The 26,185-nt window shown below is 38.7% G+C and overlaps 1 protein-coding gene across 1 annotated transcript in view; it reads left to right on the top strand.

Moving 5' to 3' along the window:
- The first annotated feature begins 7,008 nt into the window (after window positions 1-7,008).
- kif26ba (kinesin family member 26Ba) overlaps window positions 7,009-26,185 on the top strand; it is a 188,764-nt gene continuing 169,587 nt past the window's right edge. The window contains exons 1-2 of the mRNA XM_088935367.1: window positions 7,009-7,449; window positions 7,982-8,374. Of these exons, the coding sequence (XP_088791493.1) occupies window positions 7,384-7,449; window positions 7,982-8,374 (459 nt within the window). The 5' untranslated portion in view covers window positions 7,009-7,383. The remainder of the gene's footprint in view (window positions 7,450-7,981; window positions 8,375-26,185) is intronic.

Below are 26,185 nucleotides of genomic sequence, written 5' to 3'. Positions count from 1 at the left end.
AGTGAGCTGAAATTCAATAAATGTGCAACCACCTGAAAGCAGGAGCTGAAAGAGCTGAAAACAGCCAAATAGGTCAAATGAATTCTATTATTGAGTCAAGTAAAGGTTCATTTGTGTAGCTTAGAGTTTCTCTTGAGCAAAACGCAACTGGTGTATGGTCGTCTAGATACTCCTGATACAAAGGCCGTAGTCATTTGATGATAAATTTCATTATGGGAGTGAACCTCAAGAATACCATACTGAAAATCCCTCATTAATTGGAATTTGTCTTTCTTCAGATTTAATTTTATAATACCATAGTCTTCACACTTCAAATATGACATATACAGTATGTTTCTCTCTGTGTTTACATTTTTATTGTGTCTAAAATTCTAGATAGCTGTTAAGATAACTATATCCAGTGCCTCCTGTTTTCTGTTTTGAATGCTTTTCTCCATTGTTAACTTGTTTTCTGTTGGTTCTGAAGTAGTCGAATATGTTGATTCTGTCAATGGTTTTGAAGATTTTGAATACATGAATCAGGTCCCACCTTAGTCTTCTATATTCAATTACTTCAGCCTGTCAATGGTGAATGGTCTGTAAGCCCAGTAATGTAGCTGGTGCTACACAACTTTCACATAGTTTCTCTCTATATATACTGTATCATACTGTGTCTGTCAGATTGTCTGACTTCAAAGAATTGCAATTGAAAACCTGATTTGTGCCACTAGGATTTTAGACTACTTATTAAAAATATACAGAAATATTGCATATTGATTAAAGAAACTTTAAAAAGACAAAAACATGTATTCATTTAGTAATAAGTGGAATCAGTTGTTTCTTCTTCTATTGTTCATTCACTTTTGAAAGTTCAATCAATAGACCGTCATAGATAACCACCACAGTTCATTCTACAATTCCTTGAAAACAGTGCTACTGTATGTGTGTTTGAGCAGAGCGACAGTGCAACCTGCCTAATGGTTCCTGTGTCGTATTTGACAACAGTTTCTCCATGTTCATTCCCTAGTCATCTGAGTGCTCCGAGAATATGAATTATATCCCATATTGATTAACATCAACGCTCGTTTCGTCTCTGCAGTATAACTCTGTGAATTAAATGACTGAATACTCAAGAGTACAGACACTAATGAAAAATTTGTTTTACTCACTGAAATGATTCATTTAAAAAGGCACTAATCATTTGGGAAATGCGTACTGTGTTGCAGAGTGAAAGGTACGATTGGTTATTCCACATTTGGTGGCCATACAATAAAAATAATTGATGGTTCCAAATTTAAAACATGGTGAAAATGACGCGGGGCTTTCTGTTTTCCCGTAATGTACTCCAAACAATTACACAAGCATCAGGACCAAAGCTTAGTAGACACCAGTCTGTATTAAAGGAGCCTGCTGAAATGTGATTATCTTGGGAAGATTAAATTGAGTTGCTTCTTGCCTGCCTTGCCCAGCCGTTTTCTAGGGAGGATGAAATTGGGTTTTAATAGCTACAATTTAATTTGAAGTCTGCGAACGAGCTGGAGTCTCGGCTTTTCTCACAGGGTTAGGTATTAGTAATAAACACACAGTATACTCCGTAAAGACATTGTAAAGTATGATCCCCACTGCAACTGTAATTAAATTCCACTTGTACTAGATTAATATTTATCTGTTTATTGTAAAGACATGGAGATATAGGGAAGGATCTTAAAAAACACAAAAAACATTTTTTTTTGCGTTTTGTTTTTTGATGAATGGCAAGATTAATTTTGTATTATTGTTGTTGTCCATTACACCTCTGAGTATTTTTACACTTTTTCACTAAATTCAGAAGTGGGTACTAATAATGGGTAATAATCTGTAATCCAATGTTTCTATCAACAACAAACCCCATTTGAACCACAGATATAACAGCAGAAATGTGACCTAAAATATATCACATACAGAAATCTGCTTTCCACTTCCGTTTAAACACACGCATTTTAAAGTTATCACTTCAACTAGTCTAGGAAAGTGCATATACAGTACCTGAAGAAGTGCTCACACCTGAAAAAGGCTTCACAGCCAAAACGTTGTGTTTCCTTTCTTTTCTTTCCAGCATGGAATAAACCGTTACCTGTTCCTTATGTCTTTTATAGCCTAATAAGAGCAACGGATTGAGTTTTACTTCTTGAGAAAGTGTTAGTTTGAGCCTGGTCAGCACCTGAATATCTGAATATGGTGAATGAACCAGTAACCAGCTGAAATTAAATACACAGTATCTTCATTGATAAGCTGAAGTAAAAAATGTCTTTGTTTTGTGGTTCTTTAAAAGACTTTTATTGTTGCCACCATGACTAATAAAGATTTTTTCCATTAGATACACGGGTAACATGTGACTGACTTTATTAAATCGGGTAACAGGGGAGGCTTTATATGAAAAAGGACAGGAACACGGAATGCACCAGCCAATCTTCTTGCTTGGAAGAAGAAAACTAAACAGTTGCATTGCATGTATGAAAAAGTAATGCAGTTAATAACACAAATTTGTATCAGCTGTTTGCTAGGTTTGTCTCAGAATCTCAAATAAGTCATGCACAAGGGTCAGGGAAAACCAAAACTGAAAGCATAATGATTTATGATTCAGTTCTCTTGAAAAAAATCAGTAAACGGTGAACGTCTTCTTCAGCAGTTAGTGCTGACTTTTGGAATGTTGGTAGAGCTGCTACAGGACTATTTTATCCTATTAACAGCACTTGATTACCCTGGTGATATCTTTAAAAGATAATTATTTTGCCTTCCGGTGATGATGAATTATCATTCATTGAGCATTTACCACAAATTAACCCCCTTACTCTCTGCTGTAATTATGGAGGTTTTTTAATTTCAGATTCAATGTATTATACTGCATTCCGTCTTTAAGCTGTGTACTGGAATGCAGCTGTTAATAGGATTCTCATCAATCAACCAAACTCCAGGTTCTACTTACTCCACATACGGTATCCGTTTTTAGTCTCCGTTTTATCCTTAGTGAGTCCCAGTGGCAATTTAGAGTCGCCGATTAACATACACAATGTGTCTTTGGATGGTGGGAAGAAACAGGAACAGCAACCCTCACAAAAACCTAGACAATACACTGGGCTGGAGTCGAACACAGGGTGACTGTTAACCTGGCTTCCCTACAGTCTTCCTTGCACTGCTCTTTTATCAGAAGCTGCTTTTCCAGAGTATTTACCTGAACAGCATACTTTGGAGATGTTAGTGAAAACTCACAGGCTTAGACATGGGTGGCACGAGCATCCTTAACATAAGGATAATACAACTGTGACAGAGCACCCAGCACAAAATAGAAGTGACACAGATACCTGGGGACACATTTGTCTTATTTTATATCAGCTAACACTAATGTCAGGAGTGTATGTCATGGATAAACTAGACCATAGTTCTGTATATACTGTACTGTAAGCATCACACTGTTTTTTGATTAGTGGGAAAAAACGCATACATTTGACGCTAACTTATTTGAACTGTGAACTATGTCCACTGTGATCACGTACAGCAGTATTTATTCTCAGTCAGCCAAGTTAAGCATCTGCAGGAATGGTTGTTGCAGGAATAGTTACAATGCCAATCTAAGCAGAACCAACAACAGTGAATTGCATGGAACACAAGCAATAGGATAGGAGACAAGCGATAAATGTGGATGTTCATATCAGATAATGGAAACTGCTCTTTTTCTATCAAACATGGTCACCAGTTACATTATGTTGGCAATCTTTAAAGTTGAATCCCCTGTCATTTATAAAGTTGGATCGCTGCTAGAACCTGTGAGCTGAGTTGCACTGCTTTGACACACTCGCTTCATTTCACTGTACTGTATATTGCCACTCACTATACTGGAGGAGTAATGAATATCTCACTAACATTTGCACAAGCTCGCAGTGTCCCAGTGGTTATGCTTGTGTGAAAAGCAGAAAGCAGAAGTTACTGGCTTTGCATGCAACCATAACCACCGTACTGAAGCCTACGCAACCCTGTGATGGTGGATCAGTGCACTTATATCTGGACTGTAGGGGCCATCTACACTCTGAATAAGCCATTTTTGGAGCCCCAGAAATGGCTTTTCTAAGGATTTTGCTGAATTATTTGCTTTTGGAAAATAAAATGGCTACAGTACAGCCTGGATCAAGTTTGGATGGTAATTATATTTGACCTTTTATCTCAAGCACACCCAAGGCCAGTTTTCTCAGGTGTGCTATTTTCTTAGGTGTGCATGTTTGTGTTTGCGTCTGTGTGTCTTCCCTGCGATGGACTGGTGTCCTGTCCAGGGCGTATCCTGCCTTGTGCCCGTTGCTGTCACGTTCCTAAACCCCTCCTCTTAAGGACGCTCCAGCCCTTCCTTGTTTTCCACTCATCGCCTGCACCTGCTCCCTGTTCCAACCCCCTTTCAGTTCTCCTTAAAAACCAGGCGCTCACTTTATTAGCGGCTCTGCGTTGATTCCCGTATCGTGCGAGCCCGGGACCTGGAAGCGCCTGGCCCCGTTAAGGTTTTATTTCCTGTTCCTAATCCTGTTCCTGTTCCTGTTCCCCACTGGTTTCGATCCGGTTCCCATTTTTAAATCTGGTTTGTCTTGGATGGACCGCCCGGTTTTGGACTTTTGCCTCCATTTGGATTCCCCCTTGGATTTCCTCCTGGATTGTTTGCCTCGGCCACACCTCCCCGAACACCAGCGCACCAAGGACACGCCCCCTGTTTTCATCCCCGTTTCCTGCATGACTTTTCCCCCGTGTTTCTTCACTTTCCCCTGAATCGTGTCGTCCGCATAGGGTCCGAAGAGAACTGTTTGTTACAGTTGTTTGCTGGGATAAGCTCCAGCTCCCCTGCAACACTGTATTGGAAGTGGTTAGAAAATGTCTGGGTGGATATTATAAACCATGCTTACACCACAGATTTCCTTTTGTGCATAGTTCACACAGGAAGGTCAGCTATTTTGTTTTTGACAGTAAATCTAATGTCCTTTCATCGGTTCTTCGGGTTATTAACTGGGGGGATGTGAACACAAAAAGCTCTCCTGCACATTCTCAGACTCACGCTCCCTCTTACATCCCCCTTCCTGACTGCTGGTAGTGAAAAGCAGCTTTTCTAGACAAGTGCACAGCTTCAACACTCTTTAGCTCAGGGGTGTATACAAAACTTAAAGAATGAAATTAAAGATCCCACATACCGTATCTGGAAAAGGCTAAACGTTATAATTACATTTCTAAAAGCTGTTCCACAAGCCATGTTCATACAGGTTTTTACTCTAAATCTATTCACCTGTAGCACCCACACACCCTTAATAAATAGTTTTGTAGGGTGCAGTTGGTTTTGCAGCAATAGGAGAGTGCTTAGTCATTTAGGTTCACTTAACCAATGAAAATGAAAAGTCAGATTCCGTTTTTCTTCAATGCCCAGATCATAGAGAGCTCAGGGCGGAGGACTTCAGCACTTTGTAACACCTGTAGTCATGAAATGACATGAAATTTCTAGACGTGCAATAGAACGCAGGTTGTGGCTTTGGATGTAAGAACAGCAGTGAAAGTATGAGGTTGTCTGAATAGACTAACTAGGTTGAGCTGGGAAATGTACCTGAAGCAAGAAAATGAAGATTTCATTATGAAAAATCTTCAATTTTCTCTCCTTTTTATGTTTTCTCAAAACATTCCTTGCCTGCTTCAGACTGGGGTATTGAACAGGAGTGTCTGGCGAAATGAAAAAGGAGTGTCTGGCTGGGAGCTGAAATGTGTTCCCTATAGATATTTCTCCAATATGGCTGCTGTTTTGGCAGAGCAGCCTTCAAAAAATGTGTATTTTTAGGCTGGAAATTTATTGATTGTACAACAAAGCTAGAACACCATGGACATACTGTACAAGTCATTTGTGAGAGGATGTCATGGAAAATGATGAAATCAAACAAATCTGATCATGTTCAGAGCACCTGCTGCGGTAGGGGACAGTAATGCAGTCATTTCGCCAGACACTCCTGATGTGCAGATTCCACTGTTTAACAGCAGGGGGAGCTGCTCCACTGCGCAAGAGAAAAAAGAGACATTTACTGTGGCAGTCTGATTTTTATAGAAGTTTTCTTAAAAGGTATCTTTTCACTGTTGTACCAGTGCTTAATGAGACATTGGAATGTTTTCGATAATCTAATTCTAGTGTCTCTTTGGGTTTCAGTATTGCAGTGTAACGAATATTCGGATTTCATGCTAAATTTACGATTTATTCTCAAAAATAGATTATTTTAACCAAATTGTTTGTTTCAACCAATATACACCAGAATACTAATTATAATCGTTTTATATACTGGTGTAATAAAATAACTGTGGTATTCTTTGTTTTACTTAACTGCATTCCTTAACATTTACTTTTATACTAGCTAATGGTTTATCGTGAAAACTAACTGAACTTCAGCGTTGCAAACGATGGTGTATGTCAATAAATTCAAAATAATATTGAACACCGTGGTTAACCTTATACAAGGCCATAGTAAGTGTTGTAAACAAGACGAAGCAATAAATGGTTTACAAATATTTGTTTCCTGTATGATTTGAGGGTTTTTTTTTCTTGTTCGTGTTCATATAAAGACGTATCATTTATTTGACACGCTAGCGGGGCGATTACATCAAGGGATGTTCTACCATTGAGGTGTCTTCGTTAATCGTTCTCATTTCATTTCATTTCATTTCATTCGGTCAACTCTCAAAAATGAACATATCACCACGAAGCAGAAAACTGAAATTCAAAGCCCCTCTGCTCTGGTTTTACAGCACACAAATCTCAGCCCTCACTCAGCTACAGCGTTCGCAAAATCGAGCAGCGCCCAGAGGTTTATATAGGGAGAATTTGACTCCGGCGTGTCACTCATTGAATATGAAGACTTCTACTGGCTGACACGGAATGGCGGGTCCCGCCCACGGGCAGTTCCTGCAGTTTTAGGGGTTCTTGCAAGAGACTTGCAAAGCCTCCTGAAAGTAACAAGTTACAGAGCGCAGGGGACGCTGCCAGCTGGAAGAGTTTGCGCCGCAGACTGGCTGCCCGCAACAGCGCTCTGTCGCAGCACACCTTCAGTGTTTCGCGAATGGGGATTTAATTTGGGCAGGGATGTTTCATTCTACGATGTGGGTCACTGATGCGCGTCTGGAATTCAAAGTCAACGGAGGCGACAAATAAAGGGATCTGATATAGCAATGGAAATGCTGTGAACTCTCTCATTTGTTGGAGGTGGAATTTAACTTTGCTGTTTTTTTTATTGGGGAGTGTTGTTGGATACAGATTTTTCACCGCATTTCTTCATGATTCTGCGCTGAACGGAGGATTCGAGGTTCACTGATATCTATTAACTGGATGTTAAAGGGAAAGAAAGAAAAACACCTCTAACCTTCAATATGACATCTGTAGCTGGAAATAAAGACAGGTCGTCTTCTGTGGCAACCAGAAACCGCAAATATGGGGTATGTTTGACACTCTAATGTGCATAATAATTCGTTTCTGAATGTTAAGCCGAGCATGTAATTGGAAAGCAGCATCTATCCCATTTGCACGCATATATGTACTCCATAGGAATTGTATAGGAATTCCAAAAGAAGAATTTACATTACGAAACAGGTACATTCGGCATACCTTTTATTCTAATTGATGAGCACGTATTACGAGCACCGTGAGCCACCGTTTATACGCTCCACTTTAAGAGCAGTCTTATTTTAAATGTTCTGAAAGTGAAAAAGCCCGTTTCGTTTGCAATTAGGTTCTAAAATTGTAAGCCACACACGTGGCGCATTTTTGGTTGCATAGTGTTTATTGTGTACATTCATCGTGTTTACCACTCAAACCGAATTTGTTTCTGGATGTGTTGTGTTCCATTTTCATATTGACTCATTTTTAGTTTGTAGTGGGCTGCTGAAATTAGTAGATAGTCGTACTTAATAAGCGATTTTTTTTGTATTTTCTTAGTCTTTAAAGTAACATGTGCTGTATTCTTTACAGATGACAGATGCTTGCTCCCCGACAAAATCCGCGTCCTTTTCTCCGGAGACCTGGTACAGAAAAGCCTACGAGGAGTCCCGGACCGGCAGCCGCCCCACCCCCGAGGGAGCTGGGTCTGTCCCCGGTTCCTCCGGAACCCCGTCTCCGGGATCCGGCACTTCTTCCCCGGGATCCTTCTCCGGCTCCCCCGGCCCAACGTCTCCGGGAATCGGGACAGGCTCACCTGGATCACTTGGCGGATCTCCCGGCTTCGGGACTGGATCTCCAGGATCCGGCAGCGGGAGCTCTCCCGGCTCGGATCGCGGAATCTGGTGTGAGAACTGTAACGCCAGGCTGGTGGAGCTAAAAAGACAGGCGCTGAAATTACTCATCCCGGGACCCTTTTCGAGCAAGGTAAGCAACATTGAAATAAAATGCACAACTTTTTATTGTTAATTGGAATCTTTTCCCCCCACATTTTGGAATATAAGGTCATTATAATGAATGGACTGCATTTTTGGTATTAGATTTAAACTGTATTAACTCCTTTCTCACACTTTTCATTGACAGACTTCGGTATTTTGTTCCATGAAAAGTCTGTCATCTGTCCTTGAAATCTCAACAGAAGTTTTTTTTTTCCATTTTTGCCCTAGTGGGTGTAAGACTTTAAAGGACCATCACCGGTTTTGCTGTATAATATCCAACTCTCCAGTACCTTTACATTTTCAAGTTGGATTTGCCGTATCTAAAGGATTTTGTGAACTCGCCCATGTGATTTCGTTGCAATTTACATATATGCTGCGTAGAGGTTTGGCAAAATCTTGCGGTTATTACACATTTATCGCACTCTGTACAGAAAACCAACCACATCACTCGGCGCCGTCAGTGAGGAGCAGAGATTTATTGATATTGGAAAGAGCAAATCGCCCAGGTGCTGTGAGGCTGTCATATTTCCAGAGCTAGATCAAACCACTCTCAAGTATTGGGAGCGAGAGGCTGTTGAAAAACATACTGTACGTGTAAATAATTACGACGGCCGCGCAAATCGCGTTGGATTTCACTACATAATTCCTTCGGTTCGATCAATAGTTAATAAGGTTTATATATCATTTATGGTGTCTTACTAACACAGTGTTTACTAATACCCGTTTAAATTACGGGTGCCATTTGTCCGCTGAGACACTAGCATAGATAGAAAATTGCTGCTTAAAATCTGCGATTCGAAGTTTCTTTATAAAGCGTACTGATTTATATTGTAATTAAGATTCATCCATAACTATTCAACATATCCATGCTCGAAAGCTTTATAGTGATTTTAAATGTATGAAATGTTTGAATTTTCAGATTTGAAATCTGAAATACTTTATGTTCAAAACTGCATTGCATACCAGCTGCAAAAATAGGATTATCATTTAAATGAATCTCACGTGCCTTGCTTTCAGCGGGCCTTTTAACGCTACAGTTTAATAATCCGTCATTAGAAATTAATATATTTTAAATTAATTTATTCCATGCGAAATATTATGGCTCATATAAATACCCCCCAGAATCTTAAAATTCTGCTTTATGCGATACATTCAGAAAACACGATTCGGAGTCTTTCGAATTAAATTTTAACATTGATTTTATGTGTTAGCTGCTACTTTTTTATTCTTTGTTAAATAACTTTAGCAACCTATCTATTTCCCTCATATATCTCCACTGGAAAATGTTCCTTATATAATATAAAAGGCAAATATGCCTGGATGGCTAATGTTGTTTTGACAGACTTTAATGTGGGATTCTGTGACTGTTTAATACTAAGAAGAATTGTACTTCACGCCCGCTGTCAAGATTTAACATTACAGAATAATGATTTATATTAAACGTGTCTAAACTAATGCTGTATTTATGCAGACTGCGTGCGTCGAGGGTATCATTTTCACAGTGGGAAGAAAAAGATTCTGTAGATTTTTTTTCAGTGTATTGGAGATTATCAGGATTTGCCATTTTCGGTATATTGCCAGGAATCGTGCCTTGCTGACAAACGTAGCCCAGGGCGTGAAGTTAATTGGTAACAAATGAGATCATTCAGAGCGCGCTTCTCGGAGAACTGTTTTAGCGGAGTCTGACCACGAAATCTGTTACAGGACTTTGCTGTGATAAAAAAAGGACAAAGCGGTGTTAGAAGGAGCGAACTGACTGCACTGCTGGAATGCCATTGTAGGGTAGTCAGTGCATTCCCCATTGTTCTGCCTCACAAACTCTGCCTTGCGTTTGCTTTCCTCGCTTGTTTAACCTTATTAATCTGGTAACCAATGCACGGGCGTCGCGTGTTGTAGTGACTGGGCTGTGAAAATGTCAGAGGAGGCCGGCGGATCAGATGTGGGTTAAAGCCACAGAGAATCGACGCTTGATTGCTTCCTTCTTTATTTATGTTCGTAAAGATTTCTTTATTTTTTAAAACGGATTTTTGTTACCACGATATTCATTGTGCTGTTCCTTGAATACACGTTTACTTTCATAGATTATTATTATAAATAAATGAATAAGTAAAACGCACGGGTCTGTAAAATAATACGTGATGTAGTTTACGAAGAAGATAATGAGATGGTAAGTAGTAGTATGCAGTTTAAGGTGGAAATATCTCCACCTGTCAATTTGATGGACTGATTGCAAGACTGGTGACAGGCAAAGTGATGAGATTAATTGCAGTGGTCAGAAAAGATTCTTAGAAAATTCACTTTCAAAATGGTATATGTCCTACTATAGCTTAAGTATTTTTTCAAAAGCATTGTTTTTAAAAATTCTGTTGTTTCCTGCACAATTTCAGTTATTGCCTTGCCTGAAACAGTGTTAGTTTTTAATAAGCACAACCACTTTCTTTTAACATCTCTGAAAATGCATATATTTCAGGAGGTGGCATATCCTGACAAATCTCAGAAGCAGAGCAGGGCTAGGCTTGTTCAATGCCCAGTGAATTAAAAATGAACAAAAATTAAGGTGCTACTGAATGAGGTGGACCAGTGGACCAGTAGGGGGCACTCTTCTTTGCGGAGTGGAGAATGCAAAACCATGTGTTATGTGGTAGCTGGGGTTACTGTGCTGTCGGTGGTAGTGGCTGTATTAGGAAATGTTCAACCAAGCATCTATCCACAGTATGCAATTTATAGCAACCCAGCCTCCTCTTTAATTTCAATTTATCTCCATTATCATTCAGTTTTGTGTGCCCAAATTCATTAAAACTGTTCTCGACCGTAATTTGGTGCCATGTCTTAGAGTGGGTTTTCTTTGAGATGGTTAAGCTAAGATCCCTGTTATCCCGTTGTGCGATATGCTTCATCTTTTCTTTGCTAATGCAAATAATTGTGCACTGTAATGCCTTGTGGTGTTGTGATTTGAACAGCACAGAAAAGTAAACTGTTTCCCATTTATGTATTCATTTAAAAACAGTGCTGGCTGATAACTGAATGATTCATGGCCCTGTGAAAATGTATGGTCCCTAGTACTGGTGCCTCATATAATCAGAGTTTAAAGAAACAGAATTTGCTATTGTACGTGAATGCTGGTATTGCATCTTGTGCTAAGACTGCATTGTTCTCAGCTCTAGGATGCAGGCAAGCCATTTGTCATTTAGAGATGCACAGCCACTGAAGTTGTGTGACCTTGAGCACTAGAAATAGTGTGCACAGGGTCTGAGAGACAAGATTTATTGTCTTTCTTTGAGATACACGTTTTTTATGAACACTGTTTTACTTGAAGTGTATTTAAAGCTGTTCTTACAATTCAGGATCCCATGCAGTAATTCTTTACCCATCCTACTTTCAACAGTGGATGCAAAGAAGATAGTATATATTTTTAAATATTTGTGTGTCATTTATACATATTAAATGTTAATATGAATATATTAAATATTCAAACAGTGAATAAGTAAAATGTTAAAATGCAGTAAAGACTGTGACTGAGAGTGAATATATGATTAGCAGTAAAAAGGGAGTTAGGAATGTTATACTGTATAAAGGTATGTGCTTAAGGTGGGGTTCTCATTTTTGTAGTCTATGGAGGCTGTTAAAAGTTGGGCTGTTTTGTGTTCCTTAAAACCCATGTTTTACAAAATGTTCCATACATTTTTCCAATCCACTCAATAATTTTAAGCTGTCAACAAAAACATTTTTGCATCCTAAACATAACCTTTATTTGTAGCATGAACAGTCAAAAGTAAAACACTGTAATTCAATGTTTTTGATTTTTGTTCAGGAAAGAACTAGGAATTTGCAAATTAATTTAATGTCTGTTATAATATTTTAATAGTAAACGCTTGTGAAAAGAGTTCCGTACATCACAGTTAGAAATCAAATAGGATGCCCGTGGTTGTGGTTGTTTTTATTTAATTTAAATGTTGAGATGGCATAAAATATGCGTAGTAGCATGTTGCATTTATTTTAAGTGGTTCTTTTTAATTGCATGTCTGTCTGGACAGTACCCAATGTGACCAGAGAGGGAGAAAAAAAATTACCACACCAGCTGAGAGGAAATGACACTGAATGGTATTGTCATGAAGCAGAAAAACTGGAAATAAGTCAGTTTCACATTTTTGATTATGTATTTCTTTACCTTCACACCTTTGACATTTAAAATTTAGGGAGCATGGATAATACCAACCAGTAGACATAAAAAAACATAAGCTAACCACAGGGCTTACATACAACAATTTTGGGGTTGTATCACTGATAAAGACTTTCTTACAGCTGCTGGATTGAGGATTAATGTGTTTACATCTGTAGGAAAGCTATGTAAGTGGGAACGGATGGAATATTGTTTGATTAATAAACTTTGGGTACTTGGAAATTTACAGTTGTTTAAAAATATTACAAAGTCTATCAATATAAGGCTACAGTACAGAACGTTTACTATAATTTTCTCAGGAAAAGTAATACCTTAAAATAAGCCCTTATGCGTAATGGTGAAGGCAGCTTTCCTGGCTTTCTGGCCATTTGTGTGCTTTTCATGTCTTGGCTCACAGCCACAGACCCTGTGACCGCACACAGGGGACAAAGAGGAAGTGAAGCCAGACTCTTCTGACCTGCCCACCTTAGATCCGCAGTTCCTGATTGGTGGAGAGGTGCCCCTCCCTGACTGCACTGGTAGCCTGTAACAGTACACGAGAGCTAAGTGTGCCCTTGTCGACTAATCTCACTGTATAACTGGTAGTGCTCAGTCAGTTATGTGCAGCAGCATCGGGAATCCCAGTAACAGTTGGACAGTGACATGATCCAGACTCAAACCCATGACCACTGACCCAACCTGCGCGCAGAGTGTAAGTGTAGTCTTTACCTGTTAAGTTACTTGGGAGGCCCTTTGCTGACATGTTTTAAGGATAATTATGTGGCACATATTCAGCACAGGATTTTTCGTTGTGGTAAAAAGGTAATATTTAAGAAACTGTCAGTATCTGAAATTTTTTTATTGTGTTTGAAGAGAAAAGACGTAATTCTTCGAAGTAACAAGATTATTGGATTTCCAGCATGACCAAAGTGGTGTGCTACGGCTTTCCTAAAATAACACATTGAGCTGAAGATTACTTATTTGTTTAAAAATATTCTTTAAAATTTTCTCCTTTCTCCCTCTAATTTGAAATTGCTAATTGTCAATCAACTAATTTCTCTGCTGCTGTTCTGGATTATACCGTACCTGCTGTTCATTATTCACGTAGATGTCACAGAGGGGCGTTGCCACATGACAGGCTGAGATAACCTTCATGTGTAAAGCTCAGATAATAGCTCGTTTGTGGAATCTCATCACTGAGGTCATCTTGTGGCATAGCCCGGACTCAAACTGGGTAATACCTGGTCTGTGAAGCTCAGATTGAGCTCTGAGTGAGGTGCCAGGTTTACGGTATAAAAATCACCCCAAAATCTGCATTTGTATTTAAAGATATGTTATACAACATTATGTCTAAGAATCTACATTTTTTATTGCATCCCAACTTTTGACTTCCAGTAGAATATATTGCCAGTGTTAAATTAAATACCAGCACTGAGACAAAAAGAACTGTAAGCTACATGTTGCATAGGCAGTCTTGTTCCACCTGGCTGGAATGTCTTATTCTGTGAGGCTGGTTTAATGCTCTTCTTGTGGCTACTAAAACATATAGAGGAGTAGCTTTGAGTAAACGTCTCCCTCACAACAGCTTGTGGGAAGATAGCTCAGCTGTGCCATGTGTCTCCAAGGCATGATCAAAACAAGATGGAGTGTCAGCTATTTTATTTGGCTGTGATTTGTGCAGTTATACCAACAGAAGACAATCTTAACCTTTCTTCTCGTGCTATAGTCTGTTTTTTGTTTTTATCACAGGTCCTTTAAAAACAATGTAAATAACCTGAAGTGTTGCATCATTAACCTTTTTTGATGCTTTCTACTATATTAGCCAAACATGATTATCCTTACATTAATATTCCAGGGAGTCTGCAGTTAAAACCACTGCAATATTATGTTTAATTTAAACATTAAAATGTTTAATCTCCACCCTCATAACTAACACAGGGAATTTATTAGGTTTGTCAAAGAAAAGATTATCTCTTACAGTTTTTCTGGTCTAGTCTTTGAGTTATACTTTAAGATAAAAGTTTCCCTTGCAAGTACCTTCAAAGTGTCTGCTGAACAGATAATTCACCTGTTCATAATATAGGGAATGGAGGTAATTATAGACTCAAACTCTACATGTCTGCTTCACGAAACATGTGCTTCTGAGGATTCATGATTTGGATCTATAATTGTTTTTTTAAGACTAGATTGGAAAGCCTTTCAAATTATGCAAATTGCGACCTTCAGATTCCCAGTGTAATTTTTCGCCAGGTCTGGGAAATAAGGACTGCATGCAAAAAATGATTAGAAGCCCATTAAATGCAAAAGAACATTGGTGAACTTACAGGAACATTACTGCTCTATCTCTCAGGCAGTCAGTTTTCAGCTGCGTGCTTCAGGTTTCTCAATTAGCAAAAACGTTTAAATGTGACTTACATAGAGATAAGTAAGGGATGAAACAAAGAGACCAGATCTACACTGGACACTGACTGTATTTTTACAGCTTTTAAGTTTTCTTCAGTATTACTAAACATTCAAACACTCGCCCAATCCGAGCACTGTAAAGAGAGCAATAGCTTATTTTGAGAACAGGCCGGTTTTAAGAGATATGCAGGCTCCCAGCTTTCTCTAAGACGTTTGATGAACAGATGTTTCTTCCCTCTGCCTTGAAGTAGTTGAAGTAACACTGCTTTTTTTCTTCTTCTTTGATGCTAAGTCAATGCTATGGCTCAAGTTTCAGGCATTATGTTAGCCTACACACCTTTTATTGCAGGTCATGGCAGCTATTGAAAGGGAACTGGTAATTAAAATAGAACTGAGCTGAAAGGGTCAGGCAAGCAAACCCAGGAGGAAGGCATGGGGCAGGGAGAAGGTGTTAGTGATGCTCTTTATGGAGGCACTTTAGCTAGAGGGCAGTAAATAAAAGACAAAAAAAGTAAAATACTATTTAAGCCACTGGGTCTCTTTCTGCTTCCAGTTCCTGAGCAAGTTATTTTAGTACTATGAGGATGTGGCTGTTTATAGCTGCTACTGGCCGCCGAGCCAAATCTCCTAGCAACCATCTCTGAGTTTGTACGGGCCTAGTGGGTGCTAGGACTTGGTGGGTGCAGGGGAGCGAGCCCTTGTAGGTCTGGGAAAGGAGTTTCACGTTTTCTAATGTGGAGTTGGGAGAACAACACATACAAATTGGACTTTAACACTGAAGAGAATCTGTAAGTTAGGGAAACAATTTCCAGATATGAAAAAAAAGTGCGCTTGCCAATCTGAAGGTTAAAAGCGGATCCAATATTGTAGACTCTTTTGTACTATGGGGAGTAATAACATTGTGATTAATAGGAACTCAAATTTCCACTGCCAGGATCAACTCTGAATTTTATTCTTGGCCACCTGGTTAGTCCTGAAATTTTTGAAATCAGTTCAGACTCAAGTCAGCTCCAATGTGTAAATTGTGAGCACTGCGGTCATTTGCACCATATAGCACAAGTACAAGAGGGTTAATGTGGGGAGCTGTGTCAGTGTTTGACTGCAAAGGAGCAAGTAGATGTTAATTCCATGGTTAAAAGTTCAAAGAAGAAAAAAGTCCTTCACCTTTTCAAGAATTTGAAATAACTTTTTTTTTATGTGTTAAGAAAACAGGAATGCATGTCTGCTACTTATAGCTTATACAGTCACATTGGTACCAAAACATATGAATCTGACTGAATATCTCACTTTATCAGTACAGCACAGAGCAAAGTAAACAATCAACATAAAACAGAGACTGTTTTTTTAGTCACACTCCTGATGGTACTTAATAATTTTTAATATCCTAATAAAGATTTTACATTTTATTTCTTGATCCCTATCAGAAACTCCAGGTGAAGGAGAAAGTCTATGTAAAGTATTTATCATATCCAAAATGGTGGCGTTGATGTAACCTTTTGTTTCATTCGTGTCTATATATCCCCCACCCGCATGTATCATGGGCAGGACACCAAGACTAGAGAAAATAAGCTTTTTTTCTTGAAGATTTATTGAGTGGCAAATGGAAATCTATGTGTTATAGAATGATATTTGAGGCCTTTTTCCACAGTTTTCTTTATCGTGATAGTGGTGATAATTTTCTGTTATTTTATATAGCTGGTGAAAATCGAAAGAACACTGTCAATCTGCGACAGGATGTGAGGCTCAGTGAGTTCAGGTTTGGCCTCTTGTGCTATCTCTGACAGAACTGTCTCTTTGTATTTCCACAAGGTGTCACTGTGTGGCCTATGGGGTATTTTCTTCATTTTGTGCTTTGAACTTCAACTCAGGGAGGCCCTGTGTTGTTGAAATGATATCAGATGCTTCAATCACATTGTCGGAACAGCTTCAAAGACTGCTCTGTTCAGAAATGAGACCCATCTTGTAGTTACTGTGAGCTAACGTGAAAAAAGAGTTGCTAGTTTTGTCTTAGGAGGAACAAATCTTAAGGCCTTTTTTGATTGCTGTTGAACATGATAAAATGTTATGTCACACACAGATGATTTTGTTGAAGCTGTGGAAAAAGAAAATTGTCTTAAATTTTATGATGGCTACTGTAAACTTTAATCCCCATTTGTTTTGTGTTAGATTTAAACAGAAGACAACATTACCCAGCCTTACAAGCAAGACTCAATAAATAATTGGAAGCTTCTGTTTGGTTTGGACGTTAAAACTCTCATCCCAGATGAGAGGCTGACCTCTGAATTCAAGAGAGGACTTTTTGGAATCCAGGTTGTTTCCCACTATGACTGAGAGTCTACAAAGTGTTACACAAACCTGTTGGATTAGAATCAACTGGCAAACATTGGTGTGTCATGCAAGAGTGGTAGATACCTGAGCACATGTAGAATTTGGCCTTCTCACTATGAGCATCTAGTTGGGTTAATAAAAGATTGTGTACAGAGATCTTCCGTACTAAAATGATTTATCTTGACATAGAGATCACAGATGTCAAGAAAGGCTGGGTATGGTCACTGCAGGGATGGGAAATGTGTGAGAAAAAACAGATTGTTGCTGTATGTGTTGTTGATGGTCCAGTAGATGTCTTCCCTCGGAACCAGATTATCCAAAATTATACCCCATTACAGTGATTAGGGCCACTGTAAGAGCTACTGTCCTTTGGATAAGACGTTAAAGCAACCATCTACACTGCTTGATCATTAAAGATTCCATGGCACTGTCCATTAGACTAGGGGCATTATCTCCAGTGTCCTGGCTCAATTCCATTCTGGGGCTGCATAATGTTCTCCCTAAAGTTTGACCATAATTCATGAATGTTCTCACTTCCCCACTGATCCTGCTGTAGAGTGGAAAATAGCTTCTGCACAGGTGGGCACCACACTTTAGTGGTGGATGAATTGGGTCACCCCAATGCATGTCCAGCTCTTTGGGATCCTTATTATTATATTTATTAACACAGGCAGCTAAGTAAAATAAATTGTGAGAAGTGAACAAAATAGTTTAGAGCTTCAGATGTGTAAACATTATGATGAAAAGAAAATGGATTCCAACCATGCAAATGAGCTGTCTAATCAAGGTGAGTACAAACAGATGTCTTAACCTGTACCAATGAAACTTTACAATGAACTAATTTTACTTATTTCACTTCACTGTGTGTTCTCCAGGGGCTGGATAACAGGGGGCTGCACCTCTGTAGTGTTTGAAGTGGATCTCCTCCTCTATGTGAAGCAGCTTGGTGTCCTTCTGTCTGAACACTGATATATAAATGCAATTAATTATTTTAAGTATTAGAATACTACTACAACAAATCATCAAGTGTCAAAAGTGACAAGTACAAACATATGTATATGGTGACTGTGGTAGTGTGTTATCAAAGTGGTTTAATTTGACTTCACAGTAAGTGCTTCTGTCTCTGTACCCTCAGATAGATACTGAATTTCAAGCCACACCTTATACAGTGATGTCGCAAAATCAACCATGAAGACCAAGGAGCTTTCAGAATAAATCAGGGATAAAGTGGTAGAGAGGGACAGATCAGGTGCAGGTTACTTGTCCTTTTGAGTACATTGAAGTCAGTCACTAAGAAGTGGAGTGTGCATCGTGTTACCCAGACACTGCCCTGATCAGGTCATGTTTCCAAACCTAAAAGACAGGAAGTACAAAAAACTGGTTAGAGTGCCACATAAAGCATTTGCAAAGTTCTGTGTCTCAGATGGGAGTTCATACATATTACGTATACATAATTGCTGCCAAAGGTCCTTACACCACGTTCTGCGGCATGAAACTGAATACATATGCAAACAGTACATTTCACTTCTTTGCAAGTTGTGCTGACCTTCACCGTCCTTCACATATAACTGTATTCAGTTTCATAATTTCAGTTTTAAAAAACTGTACATTACTTGTAATGCATCAAAATATGATACCATTGGCAAGGAGTAAATACTTTTCAAGACACTATATCTGTATTAAACAAGGCAGGGAAGAAAATAGACAATTTGTTGGCAGTGTTCTGGCTGAACGATTGTTGTCACTGTTTTAATTCCACCAGTAATACTGCTCCACAGTGTAATTGATATGTTCTGTGGACAGTCATTTATGTGACATAGATCTTCGTTGAGCCTGCAGAGAAAAGTCAAGAGAGCACAAATTCCTGCTGTCGCTTCCAATCTCGGAAAGAAAAATGTGGAATGGTGTCAATTACCCTTGCGTTTCGCCCGTAATAAGATGGATATTGACAATCAGTGAAGCACAAATATGACTGAAATGCAGAATGGCTAAAATGCTGAGTCCACATACAGTCACCTTTGACCGTACAGCTCAGAATATGAAGGTACATTGCAGGGCTATGAAATTTCAATAGCTCATCCATTAGGAGACAGTGTTGTAAGCTGGACAAAATCTAAAAATAATAATGTTCAAAATAAAAAAAAACACCTGGCAAGGCAGACAACAAAGGCAGTGCTACAAGCAGTTGAAAGAGGTGGCTGCGTCAGCATGCGTAGGCTGCTAAGGAACAAGTAAAGGTTTATTCCATGCTGAAAAGACAAGAAAAATGCAATGTTTCGACTGTGGAGCCTTCTTCAGGTGTTACAAGTTTGCAATTACATAAAAGGTTTGGACTTGGCCTAGTTCAGGGCAGCAGTGTACAATGGTAGTTAAGGTTGTGGACTGGGAGTTATGGATTCAAATCCGGGGTGAGATGCTGCTATTACACCCCTTAGTAAGGTACATCACTGATTTCTTCAGGAAATTCCCCTCTTCAGAAAAGATGGTTGTAAGTGTAAATGAGAATTTGCTGTCAGTTGACTTTTGCTGGTGAAATAAAGTGCCAATTTTATATCCCTCTTTTTCATAGTTTGTTCAAGGTTTATATTTTGATAGTTTATAAAACAGTATTATTTGGCTTTTAATGAATTAAATGTAATGCAAGCATTTTTTTCTTTTATAGCCTTTGTGTGTTTTTACAGATGTTTTGATTAATATTCATATTTCATAGCTTACATCAAATGATGCAAGACTTTTCAAATTGCTATTATATAACAGTCAAAATACAATTTGTGACATTTGACAAAGTACAAATGACTTCAATGAATGCAGAAATTTCCATTATTGGATGCAAATTAAGTTTTGAATTGCAGAATTGCCATATGAAAAATTGTTGTATCCATTCCTACTAAACATTGTGTGATTTTCTGAGGATAGATAGACTCACATATAATACAACACGAGGAGTTATATCAGTAGCATGCAGTTAAAGCATTCATTGCAAATCCATATTATTTTCCTGAAAATAAAGTATAAGAACCTGAGAGCGTAAGAAATGTTACAAACAAGAGGCGACCTTTCTATCATTCTGTTTCATCCAGTTTCATGAAGGAAAAGCATGATCATGATGTGGCTCAATGCTTCTCAAGAGAAGAATTGAGGTTGCCCGTTACTGTGAAATAGACTGAATACTAATTGCAGATCTCTAGCAAATTAAACACATAATAATAAAACCCTCTTCTTATCAATCTGTAGAAAAATGTTCTTTTTATTAATTGCCTGTATGTGTCAGTATCATTAAATCAGTTAATGAGCTGTGGATCAGTCTAAAAACTACATTATATAAAATATTATCTAAAATGTTAGCCCATTAACAAAACATCATTAATAGTAACTAGAATTAATATAGTCAGTATAAGTGTATTTGCAATGTTTAGATGGATTTAGCTTCCAACGGCTTATAGTGAAGGAATTATTGGTCCTTATTACCTGGTCCTCAGGTGACTGGGAAAGATTTTTACTTTGGGTCACAATAATTACTTGAAATTTCTCCATTTCATTATTCCTTAGTTAACATAATTTAGTGGTATATTACTGTTGGGTTTCACTGTCATTTGAGATTTGCTATAAAATCTTTGGTGCAAATGATTTGGTGAACCACGCTCAGAATATCAGTAAACATTCACTCTTTGAGCTTAGAGGCAATCAGTCATGATAAAAAGAGGTAGATTATATTTGATGTCTTGAAACATTCCTTTTATGAGTGTTTCTGAAATAAGAAAAAAAGAAAAGAAAACCAAAAAGACGTTGTTCCACAAAAAGGGCGCCCTCATTTTGAGGAACCTGTGCACTTTGCTCCGGATATTGAACCAAGAATTTTTATGTTTGTGCTGCCTTTGATCTTAGCCATGTGGAAATGGGGCGGAGGAGCTGCTTAACAAGGGCAATTAAACGAGCAAACGTCTGGTGCAGAACGGCGGAACAGCCATGCGCAAAGCGATACGGATGCTTGGAGAAGCGTGGTGAGGCCCTGCTGATGAAGGTTTGATGGGTTTTGGTGCAAGTGGTTTGACACGTTGATTAATGGCTTCCGCAAAGCTTCAGAGGCTCACAGAGACACAAGGCTGGTTGATTGCTTGTGCGCTACCCCGGCTCTACACACACCCCTTCCACTTGACACACACCTCTTCCTCTCATAATTTTCATCAGGGTTATTAAGCATGCTTCTAATTTCTTTAGTTAAATGAAGCTTTCAGATGTCGTAAGCAGGGTTTTCATTGATTGAACAGTAAACAAGACCCAATCCTAGCAACAGTACAGTCCTGTAATTACTTTCTGATCAGTGCTTCTTAACAGACAACATACCTTTCAGCACCTGCCTGCAGATCATAATCCAAAGATGATAGTGATAATTGAAATTATTATCCATCCTCAATTAACCAGTTTTCAGTTTCTGAAGCTCTCTTAACCTTCTGCCTGAAGACTGGCACGCTGTGGGTTTTTATCTATCCCTCCATTTTCTAATTGCTTTATCCAGAACAAGGGGGAGCCAGAGCTTATCCTGGCAAGCAACTGACACAAGACGGGATACACCCTGGATGGGATACCAGTCCATCACAGGACACACACACACTAACACCAGGGTCAATTTTACAGAAATCAATTAACCTACCAGTAGGTCTTTGGACTGTGGGAGGAAATACACCACAGAAATTGAACCCAGGGCCCCAGCACTAACCATTGCTAACCACTGTGCCACTGCACTTCCCGGTTCCTGGACGATGGCCCACATTTATAAACACTCTCTAAGTTAAAACCTGGTCTTCATTCATTTCTGTTGATCTTTCTCTGCTTGATTGATGGTTAGAAATTTTCCTATCTGTGAGAGGCTGAAATACCTAAACCTTTTTAGTCTTCAACAAAGATTATGAGGTGGCACGATCCAAGTACAGCATTGAGAATCTTCAAAGTCATTGCCAAATGTGGACCTACTGTAGCGGACTTCTTCGCTCAGCTCTTTACAGAATGCTCAGAGAAACAAGAAACAAATTACACAAGTGGTCACTACGTGCAAGTGCATTTTCAGCCAAGAACAGGAAGTACGTCTTTGCCAGGAGAGTCAGGAAAGTATGTTAACAAGTGACCCAGCCATGCTGTCAGCCTCCTCTGGTCTGTAACCCTTCTTATTTTTTAAAAAAATTGATGCCTTTTGTGAGGACTGGGCCTGATTTCATAGACTGAGGTGTTGTAAATGTTCAGTAAAACCTTTTCGAAACAGGAACAAGTAAACATGGAAGTTCCAGGTCATTATTTCGTCAAGAAATGATTCAATGAGACAAATAGAAACAATGCAAAATTTGTTCTGATATCCTTTTTAATTGAGCCCTGTTCATATCAGATCCTTGAACATCTCAAAGGGGGGGTATTGTGAATGATAGAAGCAGGCGATATGGGAGGGCTGCTAGCAGTTCAAAGGGTTTTATGAATATTCCCTGTTTTTAAAAAGTTTGGGATGATGAAATTATGTGTTTAAACATTTTTAAACGTGAAGCAGACTTACCTGCTTTTCTCCTTGTGTTCCATCTGCATACTGCTTTCCATCGCAATCAGAAACGTCTTGCAGAGATGTTTTGTGCAGTGGACACTGTTGAGTTTATGTGCCTGGTGCTGATCAGCTGTGTGCTTGTAATTAGCCTAGACATTCATCTAGCTAGGACCTATCCTGGGATCTCTAAACAGAGAATATGGGACAGCTTCTGGATAGGCTGCTGGTGTACAGGTTACATTGCATGACCCCCAGCAATGCTGTTGCAAAGTGGACTGGAACTATTTAAAATAAAGTACAAGGGCACAATAGCAGTGGGTAGGGTGGGGTCCATTACCACTCCTCCCCCCCTTCTCGTGCACTTTGTCATAAAGAAGAGTCTGTCCTATTCCTATCTCAAGAAATGCTTCCACTGTTTAACTGTGCAAAACACAATTGGTAACTTCACACTTTTAATTCAGGATATTGAGATGCTGCGGAATTCATTTAATCTTAATACAGTAAAATTGATCGATGTCATAGAGTACGTTGGGAACATCAGGGCTCCAACTGAAATGGTCGCAAATGCGAGAAAAAATAAGATTTTAATAACAATAACTTAAAATCTAGTCGCCATTAGCGACAGACACCAGAAACGTGTTATTTTGTGTCGATATGTGGTGGTCAAAATTAATCTGGTGATGAGGCGTTACTTAATAACATCTTTAGATTGTACGCCTTTACTTCTCTTCATCACAGCACACGGCGGTGACTGCTGGTTAAAAGGTAGCAGACTAAGAAGCTACGCTACACATGCCGGCTGGTCTGCTAACAATGGCGAAGCGTAAAATTACAGACTTTTTAAAAGCGTTTGATGCATCTCCCAGTGGATTTCCGACCACTGCAGTGGATCCTCAAAATACATCCAGCGAAGTTTATGTGATCATGGACGACAGTACATCTGAACAACTGTCTATATCGAGCGATTTAAACAAATTATGTATTGCGACTTTTGGTCTAAAGCCGGTCAGGAAGTTGCAGGGAAAACTGAGTTTTTCAAAGGGACGAATCATTAAAAAAGAAAAAGAAACGGTAAAAAACATGGAGAGAGTCAGAAGTATAAAAATGCTCGTGGTTGTGTAATTGCGAAGTGTGCCCCAAGACAGACACCTGTCTCTAGCGCCTATGAAAAAACAGCCGAGAAAGACTTTAAAGAACTGAAAATGAAGTTTAATGCAACCTACATGATCGCACGCGAGGAATTACCGTCCACAAAATATGCCTTCCTTATCTTGCTAATGAAAAAGAACGGAATGGATGTATCAAAGACGTTCTGTATAATAACGACACCGCGTGTGCTGAGGTTATTGGGTGCATTGCAGACGAACTTAAAGCGCAAACACAGTGGGGCTGCAAAGGCTCATCAAAGGCCAGTTTGCAGACGTCCTACAGTAGTTTGTGGGAGTTCATCTTGACAAAAGAGCCTTACTGCACAGATTTCAAGAAAGGCTTTTCTGCACAGAACAGAATGAAAGCAAAAGTACACAATTCACTTAATATCTCAACATTGGAGGATTTAATCAGGATCAGCTCAGAAGGCCCTTCACTTGAGCAGTTTGATCCTGAGCTCTGTGTGAGGCGCTGGCTCAGCTCAGACAAGAGAAAGAGGAGGCCTTGGTTTACAGGATGGCCAAGTGACACCGATATTTTGATGGTCAGTGACACTGGCTCAGAATCAGGTGAGTAGACACTCAATTTGTGACTGTATATAGTTTTAATGTTATAAAAAAAAGAGTACATAGTTTTAAAGTTTGAACAACAGCCCAATCAGCTGTCAGAGGTCAGGCACAATAGAGGAGGGCAAGAATCAGGCAATAAAAGAGGAGGACAGACCTACAGGCACAGAACAGAGAATGCAGTAAGTCTTTTTATGTTAATATGAACTATTTTGATTCTGTAATTTGGCGACTAAAAAAAAGTCATTTGGCTCCTAAATGTTTCATTTAGGGATTCTCATGGAGAAGGAGATTCCAAGGGACGGAGGGATTCTCATCTTGCAGTTAAAAATGTTTGTAAGTTTTTTTAAGATTGTAAAGTTTTTAATTTTAACTATCAAATAAATATTTGACACTGCCCTTTCCCTCAGAAAATTCTACCCTTACAAATGGCAGTAAATATGAACTCTAAAACAGAGCTAATTTTGGTTGTAAAAAATAATTTCATTTTTAAATTTGAGTACATTTATTTATTTGAGACAATTTCTACAGATGTACCTCTGTACACAATCCAAGGATTCTCCCAAAATGAAAGGCTATGATTCCTCAAGTGTGGGCACACAAGTGTTGTTTTAAGGTCAGTTAAAAAGCAAGTCTTCAAGAAATATTTCATGTGGCTAGAATTACTAGCTAAGACAATTTAAGCACCAAATGGGTGATGCAGAATTAGTTGTGCCACAAGCAATGATGAATTAGACTATGCTCTTCTCTAAAATATCCATTTGTGAGTCTGATCACTCCAGTGAAACTGGCCCTTATTAAGTTTCCTCTGATAATGAGGGAAACATATCCTGCTGTTTCTACTACTAATGTATGTTTTCTATCACTGAAAGTAAAGTTTAATTAGGGAACAAAAAAAGATTTTTATTGGATTTTAAAAACATAAAGCATTGCTCCTTGTTATACAGACATACCACTGTTTGGTGATTTGATTGAAGAATCTGAGGTAGAAGGTTAACAACGTTTTATAGGGTTTTAAGAAAATAAGATAATAATGAGTGCAAACTGCAGTTAATGTTTGGTAGATGTTGGTAGAATGTTACACAGATGTTGTATTTGGAGAAGCACATCTGTAAGCTATAACTAGTATAACAAAAATCAGTATTTGCTGTACTCACATTAGGAAGTGAACTTATGGTTTCCTTTGTAATCTGTATTTCCTCTCTGGGTCATGTAGAGACTTATTAAAGAGCTCATTTTCTAATTGTAATCACTAAACCAACTAAAACTTCTATCATCCAATGACATGATGGCAAAGTGTGTTTGCGAATCTCTAATCTCTGAAGCCATAGGATGTTAAAATAATTCTGATATTGTATTATACAGTGTATAAAGTCAGATTTTACAGCTCTTAGTTTAAGCTGTTATTATGACTCCCGTCTGCAGCTCACTTCTACTGTGCTTTTTTGTTTCAAGAGGTGATTTATTGCCTTTGATACCTTTCCCTCTTCTAGCCTTCAACACATTGAAACCTGAAGATAAAAGTGCTACTAAAACTCATCCCTGCCTCTGTAGACTTTATTAAGGTCTGAAACTTTGAAGAAAACCCTTAATTAAATGACAAAGTAGATGTTAAATGTATGATGGATTGTAAAACAAAAGCCTGGGCAGATTGCACATTCGTTTAGTGTA

This window comes from Atractosteus spatula, chromosome 2, assembly GCF_055471065.1.
Source record: "Atractosteus spatula isolate fAtrSpa1 chromosome 2, fAtrSpa1.hap1, whole genome shotgun sequence".
NCBI classification, from domain to species: domain Eukaryota; kingdom Metazoa; phylum Chordata; class Actinopteri; order Semionotiformes; family Lepisosteidae; genus Atractosteus; species Atractosteus spatula.
The sequence above is the reverse complement of the archived record's forward strand: the minus strand, read 5'-3'. Positions and strand labels throughout refer to the sequence as shown.